General features: G+C 42.4%; 1 protein-coding gene across 1 annotated transcript; it reads right to left on the bottom strand.

Annotated features, from left to right (window-relative positions):
- Positions 1-227: 227 nt before the first annotated feature.
- Positions 228-11,032, bottom strand: LOC117504473 (zinc finger protein OZF-like). Its single transcript, XM_034163942.1, has 2 exons — positions 11,003-11,032; positions 228-1,880 (listed from the first exon to the last, which is right to left on the bottom strand). Exons 1-2 carry the CDS (start codon positions 11,028-11,030, stop codon positions 544-546), a joined length of 1,365 nt encoding a protein of 454 aa, XP_034019833.1. The 5' UTR covers positions 11,031-11,032; the 3' UTR covers positions 228-543.
- Positions 11,033-11,281: the final 249 nt, after the last annotated feature.

The raw sequence follows: 11,281 nt of genomic DNA, 5'->3' as shown, positions 1-11,281 counted from the left end.
TGCCTCAAGACAATCTCATCTCTGAAGACTACAGACAATTCCTTTAACTTCATGCTTGTGTTCTGACATGCACTGTCAACTCTAGGACCTTATATGTACACAGGTGTGTGCATTTCCAATCATGTCCAAATCAACTGAATATACCCCATTACTCCAATTAAGTTGTAGAAACATCTCATGTATGATCAGTGGAAACAGGATGAACCCAAGTTCAATTTTGACCTTCATAGCAAAGGCTGTAAACACTATAAAAAAAAAACAAAAAAACAAAACAAAAAACCTTTCACATTGTCATTGTGGGGTATTGCGTGAAGAATTTTCTGGAAAAATATGCATTTCATCCATTTTGTAATTAAACTAACATTAAAATGCGGAAACAATGAAGTGCTGTGAATATTTTCCAGATGCACCGTAGCTTATCATTTTTTGACTTTTCTATCTTAGCATTTCTTAAGTTTTTAGTTGGTTTGTTACACCGACACGTCTTCATACCAGGACCTGTCCTGTTCGACCCCTTGACAATGGAACTGGAGGTGCTTGAGATTAGCGTGTATGAATTCTCATGTGAGCATTCAGAGTGCCCTTTTCTCTAAATCTTTTACCACACTCAGAACACCAGAATGGTTTCTCCCCTGTATGAATTCTCATGTGGATATTCAGATCAGCCTTGCGACTAAATCTTTTACCACACACAGAACAGCAAAATGGTTTCTGCCCTGTATGAATTCTCATGTGGGCGTTCAGATCGCCCTTGCATCTAAATTTTTTTTCACACTCGGTACAGCTAAATGGTTTCTGCCCTGTATGAATTCTCATGTGTCTGTTCAGACTACCTGCCTGTACAAATCTTTTACCACACTCAGAACAGCCAAATGGTTTCTGCCCTGTATGAATTCTCATATGTTTGCTCAGAGTACCGTTATCTCTAAATCTTTTACCACAAACTGAACACAAAAACGGTTTCTGGCCTGTATGAATGGTCATGTGTATGTTCAGGTCACCGTTGCAGACAAATTTTTTCTCACATTCAGAACAGCCAAATGGTTTCTGCCCTGTATGAATTCTTATGTGTTTGGTCAGATTGCTCCTCTGTCTAAATTTTTTACCACAGTCAGGACAACTAAATGGTTTCTCTCCTGTATGAATTCTCGTATGTATGGTCAGGTGGGTCTTTTCTGTAAATCTTTTCCCACATTCAGAACAGCCAAATGGTTTCTGCCCTGTATGTGTTCTCATGTGTGTGTCCAGAGTGCCCATCTGTCCAAATCTTTTACCACAGTCAGAACAACTAAATGGTTTCTCCCCTGTATGAATTCTCATGTGATTGTTCAGATTGCACTTATGTCCAAATCTTTTATCACAATGAGAACAACTAAATGGTTTTTCTACTTTATGAATTGTCATTTCTCTGTTCAGAGTGCTCTTTTTTCTCCGGATGGAGCAACTAAATGGTTTCTCACTTGCTTGCTTTTCCTTGTGTTCTGTTCTTGTGTTGCCACATTTGCTGTTTTTTAGAGAGTTCAAACCTGAACTAAGGCCTCTAGTCTGTTTCCAATCATGACTGTCATCAGTGTCTGTCTCAGAACTATCTGAACTCCTACCACTGGTATCCGGTTGAAAAGGACTGTTTGAACCCGAGTTGCTGGCTGGTTGTGGTCCTCCATAGTCCTCTCCAACAGCTTGAGCTGGCAGTGCTGTGTGTCCAGATGAGCTGCTGGCTTCATGTTCAGCCTCTGTCTCTGGATAAGTCATCTGCTGTCCCTGCTGACATATCCAGAGTTTCTCTTGTTCCTCTTTCATGTCCTTCTGGTCAACACTCAGATTCCACTTTTGCTGTTCAGGAAGAATTTCTTCTTTAATCAGCAACATCTGCTGCATGTCTGTAAAGAACCAGTAAAATTGATAACATTTAGAATGACAATGAAAAAAGATCAAGATCAAGCTGCAGATTGCTGAGTGTGACATGACTACAGTGAGTTATTACACTAACAGAAATGTACATCAAGAGTGTTCATGTTTCACACATTTTTGAACTGCAGACAGACATTGCAATTCACAGCTTTGGTAATTACCACCACAAACGGGGATTTCTTGGTAAAGAACTTCAGCAATGGACTCAACAATGACGACAACCTGCTGTTGTGGAAAAATATACAAGAAACTGAGATGTTTGACGATCCACCAGACAAAGATGTGCTGCACTGAACCGTGCTTTATGAGTGCGGTTTACACTTCAGTTTAGTGCACACAATGATTTCCTGGACTGTCAGAATCTGAAATATAAATCTGTGGCATGTACAGTAGTGTTCAGAATAACAGCAGTGCTATGTGACTAAAAAGATTAATCCAGGTTTTGAGTATATTTCTTATTGTTACATGGGAAACAAAATACCAGTAGATTCAGTAGATTCTCACAAATCCACCATTTAAGAATGAAGCCAGCACCTGTTGAACATGCTTTTCTCTTTGAAAGCCTGAGGAAAATGGGACATTCAAGACATTGTTCAGAAGAACAGCGTAGTTTAATTAAAAAGTTGATTGAAAGGGGAAAACTTATACGCAGGTGCAAAAAATTATAGGCTGTACATCTACAATGATCTCCAATGCTTTAAAATGGACAAAAAAAAAAAAAGAAAGAAAGAAAACAGAAAACAACCATCAAAATGGATAGAAGAATAACCAGAATGGCAAAGGCTCACCCATTGATCAGCTCCAGGATGATCAAAGACAGTCTGGAGTTACCTGTAAGTGCTGTGACAGTTAGAAGATGCCTGTGTGAAGCTAATTTATTTGCAAGAATCCCCCGCAAAGTCCCTCTGTTAAATAAAAGACTTGCAGAAGAGGTTACAATTTGCCAAAGAACACATCAACTGGCCGAAAGAGAAATGGAGGAATATTTTGTGGACTGATGAGAGTAAAACTGTTCTTTTTGGGTCCAAGGGCCGCAGACAGTTTGTGAGATGACCCCCAAACTCTGAATTCAAGCCACATTTCACAGTGAAGACAGTGAAGCATGGTGGTGCAAGCATCATGATATGGGCATGTCATTCCAGGTTGCTCCACAACATCTAGATGGATCCACAGCAGGAACAACAACTGCAGAAAGAATGACTGCAGGAGGAACAACTGCAAGAGCACCCTGAGGAACATCAGCAGGAGTATGTGATGGAGGTCCTGGTCTGGGGCACAACTTGGCTGACTAGGCACCACTTTGCTTCTTTGGCATACTGCAGGTAGGAAAATGAACTGAAGAAATGCGTGCGGTGCACCAGGGTTTATGTCAATCATGAGCACGCACATGAGAGAAAACAGTGATTCATAGTGGGGCACAGTGATACATGACGCCACATGAAATCGCGGGACAACTGTGTCAGTTCGTGGCAGCTTTCGTGTCCATTCATGTAACGACACGCGACAGAATGGGCTCCAAGAACCTCAAGAATACACTACAAATGCTGTCGCTCTCTGTTACTGGGTTTTCCAGGCATCGGGGTTGTTCATGACATTCGTGGAAGATTTTTTTTTTTTTGACAACCAAAAACATGCTGCATGAGTATCACGTATGTCATGTACTGATGCATGCTGTTAGGGACCCTATTCAGATCCATTAAGTCACGTTAGGAATGTGCCATGAATGATGAGCATATGGATGGATGAATGGATGATGATTTATTGTCATTGTCATTACAAGTGCAACAATAACGAGATTACGTCCACACTGAAATTGCAACAGACAAGATACAGCAATTAATCCACAATTATTACTTGTTTGCCGTAATAATGGCACACATCAGAATTAAGACAACACATATACGTTTGACACTGTTTATGTGCACTAAACTTGAAACAGTCCGTTTTCCGAATTGAGGTGATGTGAGTGTGTGGTAGTCGCAGCAACATGTAGTCGTAGTTGCGCCGCCGCCAGCTTGGGGGGAGTCCCAAGCTGTTGCAGGATGCGCTATGATATTCATAGCGCATCCTGCCTATGTGTAAATGCAGAATACGACCCTACGACCCTCACCGGACTCATCTCTGATGGGGTGTCCTGGTGTAGACAGAACAACCTGGAGCTCAACAACCTCAAGACAGTGGAGATGGTTGTTAACTTCAGAAAGAACCCAGTCCTGGCTGCCTCCATCACCCTGGGTGCCTCCTGAGTCGTCAATGTTGAGTCCTTCCATTACCTGGGGATCACCATCATCCAGGACCTCAAGTGGGAGCTGAACGTCAGCTTTCTTACCAAGAGAGCACAACAGAGAATGTACTTTTTGGGGCAGTGGAGGAAGTTGAACCTGCCAAAAACAATGATGGTGAACTTCTTCACTGCCATCATTGAGTCCATCATCTCCTCTTCCATCACTGTCTGGTATGCTGCTGCCACTGCTAAGGACAGGAGCAGACTGCAGCGTATCAAGCATGCAAGAGGAGGTGACTGACTGCAGTCTGCCAACCCCTACAGGACCTGTATGCCTCAAGTGCACTGAGGCAAGCAAGGAAGATTGTGGCCAATCACTCCCACCCAGGTCACAAACTGTTTGTCACCCTCCCCTCTGGCAGGTGGCTGAGATCCATCAGGACCAAAACCTCAAGACACAAAAGCAGTTTCTTCCCATCCGCAGCTAGATGAAAAAATTATGCCAGTGCCAGAGACCCCCACCCCCCCAAACCACAAAGTACAGATTGGTCATCACTCCACTAAAAGGTAGTCCAGACCTGTATTCCAATCACCTGTTTTGTTGTACAGTCCCATTCCACTACATTATATTTAACAGTGAATATAGTATTGTTTATTTAACTCTTACTTCTTACATAAGTGTTTTTCCTTTTCTTTTTCTTATTGTTTATGCACCAATAACACCAGATCAAATTCCTTGTAGGTGCAAAGTAACTTAGCAATAAATTAGATTCTGATTCTTTTGAATCTCGATAAATAAAGTCACTAGCAAACAGAAAAAAAAAAATAAATTAAAATGGCCCCTTTTCTCTTATTCCAAACAGGTTGAGGTAAAAAATAAATAAAAAAGGTGAAATTGTCAGACAGCACAATCCACGCCAACCTGAAGACAGGCATCAGAAAGGCCAGGGAGGATTTCAGGAGGAGGACCGACAACCAACTGGCCAGCAACAACAGCAGGCAGGAATGGATGGAGGTCCAGCACCACAATAACTCCAAACCCGGCATCAGAGCTGCTGAAGATGACGCTGCATTGTCAGAAGAGTTAAATCTCTTCTTTGCTCGCTTTGAGACTGTGACACCAGGAGCATCCACGTCGTCGCCAGCGCCAGGAGTAACTTCTCAGTTAGGGAGCACGAGGTGAGGCACACACTGAGGGTTGTCACCCATGCAAAGTAACGGGCCCTGATGGCATCCCCAGACAGGTGCTGACAGACTGTGCAGACTAGCTTGCTGCAATTTTCACCAAATCCTTCAACCGGTCCCTGGTACAGTCTGTCCGTCATGCCTGAAGACCTCTACCGTAGTTCCCCCTATCGAAGAAATCCCTCATAACCAGCCTCAAAAACCGGTGTTGATGAAGAGTCTTGAAAAACTGGCGGGAAGTCACGTCATGTCATTCATAACCCCCACTTCAGTCCCAATTCACGTACAAGGCCAACAGAGGATGCCATGACCACTGCCCTCCACACCACTTGGAGCAACAGGGTAACTACGGATCATACTTCAGCATTCAACGTCATCCTTCCCCCATGGCCTTGTGAGGAAACTGCTGAGCCTTGGTCTACCTCATTCCACATGTTTTTGGATTAAGGACTAACTGTCAGATCACTCACAGAGAGTCAGTACTGGCCCTCACATATCCACATATCTCACACTCAGCACCAGTTCCCCTTAAGGCTGTGTGCTGAGCCCATTGCTCTTCACACTCTACATTTCTGAATGTACCCCTATCCACACCAGCAACAACTTCATTAACTATGTGGATGACATCACAGTGATTGGCTGTATTACTGGATGAGAGCAGTCCGCCTACCGGGATGAGGTGGAACAACTGACGGTGTGGTGTAGAGAAAATAACCAGCTCCTGAACACATCCAAAACCAAGTAGCTTATCCATAAACTTCAGGAGAAACCAAACAGATATTCTGCCCATTATTATTGTAGGGGCTAGTTTGGAAAGCATCAGGGACTTCCGTTTCCTGGGAGACCACACAGATGAGAAACTGAATTTGCACTGAAAGTCTTGCACCTTACTTTTCGTTGTACTTGTTACAATGGCAATAAAGAATCTGTCTCTGTATCTGTGAGCAGCAACAATGGGGAGGGTGTGGAAGGGGGTTACCCTCTGACAGGTGGGGGTGCAGTGGGCCTCCCCGGGAAATCTTTTGAAAATGAGGAGACCAAATGGTGCATTTTGAGCACAATTTTAAGGATGAATACAATAAAAAGTCCATATATATTTTATATATTTACACAGAGTGAGGGTCATGGCGGTGGTGGTGGTGGGTTGTACTAATTTCCATTACAACTTTCCATTCATGACATAAGTCAGGCCACAGCGAGGACACATGCAAAATTTAAAACTGCACAGCAATGCATGTAAACTGATTGAGTAATATTCGTTTAAACTTATTTGAGCTGATATTAAATGGTAGAATTAGTTTGTCATTTATAGCTCTGTAGATTCTAAACAACAAGGTTATAGATGATACGAGGTAAAATAATTTTTAGTGCTGCTTTATCATGTATCAATGAGAATGAAACGCTCAGACTGAACTAAGATATTATTGAGCCAATACGACACCTGAACCTACTGGATCGGAATTTGTCATTTTAAGTCATTCACAGCCATTTCCAAGTTGCTCGCCATAAAATCAGGTCACATTAAGTGAGTGGGCACTCAACACATGGAAAACAAATGATCCGTGTTTCAGAAAAAACTCAGTCCCATCGGGTGTTCCCTCTTTTTCATTCGGGAGTTGCCACAGCAGATCCAAGATAGATCTGCATGTTGATTTGGTATGTTTTATGCCACATGTCCTTCTTGACGCAACTCCACACTACATGGACAAATGCGGCAGGGGTGGGGTTTGAACTGGGAACCAAAAACTCAGTATGAAAGGGAAATCCATCACTTCATGAACACATGAAAATTCAGTAGGGTATATCTTATATATTATATTCCAATTCTAAGGTGGGACTATGCCAGTATACTAAGGTATATCTAAATCTCTAAAAGGAAGAGTAAAATAGAAGAGTAGAAAAGAGTAGAGTAGTACATGAAATTCAGGAAATAATATTTTGTCAAGAATCAATTTTTACAAAGAACTGACTTCAAGAGCATACATGTGGTCTTCTTTGTGGTGAGAAACATTGCTGGCTGCTGTTGGGTTGATTGCATGGACTTCTGGAAAACTTTGTTTCAAAATTTGTTTCCCAACTGAAGCGTACGTCAAGTGGCTGTAAGACTAGGTGTATTCAGCTTCTTCACATAGTCAGAGAAATAATCTCAGAACTCGTCCTTTTTCCTCAAGCTATGACCGTGAACTTGTTTTTCATGATGTCATCAGTTAGTGTAATGTTATGTCTTTACTGTGTGGACAAGATGAAAACATCACTGTTGTTCAAAATGCAAGTGTCCTAACACTCAAAGTCTGAAAACGCTGTGGTAAGAACGTTAAATACGAAGCAAAGGTAATATTTTGTTATATCTGATGTTATCTGAAGTGACGCACAAGTCATAAATAAAGTTCGAAAGGTTCAAAACATATCAATAATGGATGCATATAACATGACCCCGCCTCAACATCCTCCTCTCCGTGCAGCAGCAGCAGCATTCAGTTGAAACCACGCCTCCAACACACAGAACATGCAGTTCCGGGCATTGGAGGATTTATTCTTTTAATCACTACTCTGCTTTTCAAACTTTTTTCTCTTTGTTCAACATTCCACTGAAATTTGAGAAATTTGACACCAAATGAACCTGAGAGAGAGGATCTGTTCACTCAGACACCACACACAGATGAGTGAGGAAGAAGATGCACAATTAGAGAATCGGGTTCTTTGATCCTAAAACAGTCAATCAGAAAAACACATGCTCCCACAGGAACATCACTGAAATAGGTTGATTGTTCACCAGATTTTGTTTGCAATGCATCTGAAAATTAACTTTACTTTGGGGAAGTGACGGGTGTGAAGCACGAGTCCGAAAGCACTGTTCAACTCGCCAGTGTCAAACGGGCAAGTGTTACTGTTTAACTCTGTCATATATGGTCTTTGGCAGCCCAAATGACGGAAATCCACCATTAACGACAGAGAGCTTTAATCCCTACAGATGACAATGTGATCTGTAGTGAGAGTAGAGAGCAGGTTGAGTCTAGCCTGGAGATGTGGAGATATGCTATGGAGAGCAGGGGAATGAAAGTCAGTAGGAGCAATACTGAGTACATGTGTGTGAATGAGAGGGAGCCCAGTGGAATGGTGCGGCCCTTGTCCCACCAAATAATGAACAGTGAATAATGAACAGCATGGTTTTTTTGGTATGAGAGGAGGTATTCACAATCTTGGGAGAATAGTGGCTCTGAGAGGCAGAATATCCGGATAACGAGGCTCATCTCTGAGCCTCACGCTAATTTCAATAAGTTCAAAATTTAGCAACAACAGCATGGGGCAGTTTGTGTATGGGTCACTACAAGGACAAACAAGGTTTTTAGAGGCATGTTTGTGGTGAGGACAAGGCTGTTAAAAGCCCATTATCCGAGCACCTGGCAGCCACAAGGGCTGGGCAGGCTATTTTGGAGCGGCTCAGCCCTCTTGCACACTACAGTTCCACCTGCTTTGAGTGCCAGATGCTGTATATAAAATAATTATTTTGTAGCGGATTAATCATTTTCTATCAGAGCTTGGATGTTGAAAAACACCTCTAATTTCTTCTGGAATCACAGAAGACTGTTTCATCTGGACCCTCCCCACCTCCTGTCCCACGAAGTGAAGAAAGTATTTGGAACAGCTTAAAAGGTAAGTATTTGTAATGTTTTTATTGTAATAGCTTGGTAAAACAGTTGCATGTTCATTCCTTCTTTATAAGCTGCTGTGAAAGTATGTTTATGATAGATTTAACTTCTTGTTAATGGATCAGAAAAGCTCTGCTGTGTGCGCACTGAAGCAATGACTGGCACTCAAGACGAGCATTTACGCAGAATGCCAGCTCACAAAAGAGTGATTTTGCAGTCAATAACGGACAAACACAAAGTTAAAAATCAAATCAAAATCAATTTTATTTATATAGCGCCAAATCACAACAAACAGTTGCCCCAAGGCGCTTTATATTGTAAGGCAAAGCCATACAATAATTACGGAAAAACCCCAACGGTCAAACGGTAAAAGTTGGATCGCGGTGTCAAAACTGACTGTATAAGCCACGGAAGAAATAAAGCCCATGAGAAGAAGCGCAGAGGTGACTGTCCAGGAACCCGTGGTTTGGTTCTAGCTGGTCTGGTGCATTTAATGACTCTGGAACACAAGTGAACAGCAGCCTGGTGCACGGGGCACACCGGCCGAACTGTGCAGGAGTGTTTATTTTTGGACTGCGTTTAAAAATTGTGACATCTTGAATGGATGCTGTGAACTGAAAACTCACACTTTACGGGGACCAGGTGTGGGAGGGCTGGAGATTTGGACCAAACCCATACCTAAACGTGCATCAACATTGTGTTACATGGCGCTACATGGATCATATGTGGTTTGACGTGGATCATATGCGGTGACATGAGCCATTCGAGGCTGGATGGGGTTAAAATGACAGGTCGGTCGTGGCTCACTAGAGACTGATACCTGGCACATGTGAGGTACAGAGAGGCACATAGAGGCTACGTAACAGGTTAAAACATGGATCATTCTTCAAATAATCACTGACGCACCCACGCGTGGCTCATTATTCATGGATTCTTATTTGGTGGGACTGAGGCTTTACAAGGAGTAGAAGTGGTGAAAGTAGATGAGTTTAAATACTTGGCGTCAACTGTCCAAAGTAATGTAGAGTGTGGTAGAGAAGTGAAGAAGAGAGTGCAAGCAGGGTCGAGAAAGGTGGCACGAGTGATCTCTGACCAAAGAATATCTGCAAGAGTGAAGTGGAAAGTCTACAAGACAGTAGTGAGACCAACAATGTTGTACAGCTTAGAGATGGTGGCACTGACAAAAAGAAAGGAGGCAGAGATATTGTGATCCTCTGAGTGTGATAAGAATGGATAAGATTAGGAATGAACACAGAGTCACACCTCAGGTGGGATGGTTTGGAGGCAAATCCTGAGAGATGAGATTGAGACTGTTTGGACATGTGCAGAGGAGGGACGCAGGGTTTATAGAGAGAAGGAGGCTGAGGATGGAGCCACCAGACAAGAGGAGAAGAGGGAGGCCCAAGAGGAGGGTTATGGATGTGCTGATGGAAGGGTTGGGTATCGAAAACCGGTTCTTTCTCTGCTTCGCTGCTTTTCAAAAGCGGCAGGTCCACAATTTCTTCATTAATCCCTCTCAACGCCATTTAAAGATATCAATCGTATTCAAGTCACTAACTGGGACTGTTGTTTTGTTGCGGGCAAGAAATGAGAATCATCCTCCATTCCGTTTGCACAGCTCCAAACACTGCATGGCTCTCTGCCGAGTACAGTTAGAAATATAGAATGCGGTCGGAATTAGGAACTTCAAAGCAAATCGCTGTTTTAAATCAAATGACACCTCTTTCCAAACGTTGTAAAACAGACAACAAATTACAACAGACCAAAACCATTTTTTCCTCCCTTCCATCCTTCATTCTTTATGAATTACATCAACATTGATGTGCAGCACAGTCAGCTGCAAGAACTCAGCTCAGAGGCTATGGAGTTACATTTGTCTCATTAATATCTGAAAGGAAATTCTTTGGACAAAACCTATAGATTTTGTTTATTTGTATTTTGTCCAGAGATCTAGGATCCAGTGACCATGTACAGATATTATTCATTTTTATTTAAGTCCAGACAACAAGAAGGTCATGGATTTGCTTCCCACCTGTGGCCTTTCTGTGTGAAGATTGCATGTTCTCCCTGTGTTTGCATGGGTTTCCTCCAGGTGCTCCGGTTTCCTCCCACATTTAAAGACACGCAGGTTAGGTGAATCAGAAACTTTATAACTGTCCAGGTCTTCCTTGCAAAAGAGGTCTCAATCTCAATCGAAGTAACCTGGTTAAAAAAGGTTATATTAAAATCAAGGACCCAGTGACCAATTTCATAGTTATTTACTTTGACTCAAAATGTTGTTGACATAGAAAACCTATGAAGTCTACTTTTA

This window comes from Thalassophryne amazonica, chromosome 22 (genome assembly GCF_902500255.1).
Source record: "Thalassophryne amazonica chromosome 22, fThaAma1.1, whole genome shotgun sequence".
NCBI lineage: Eukaryota > Metazoa > Chordata > Actinopteri > Batrachoidiformes > Batrachoididae > Thalassophryne > Thalassophryne amazonica.
This window is presented reverse-complemented; position numbering and strand designations above follow the sequence as displayed.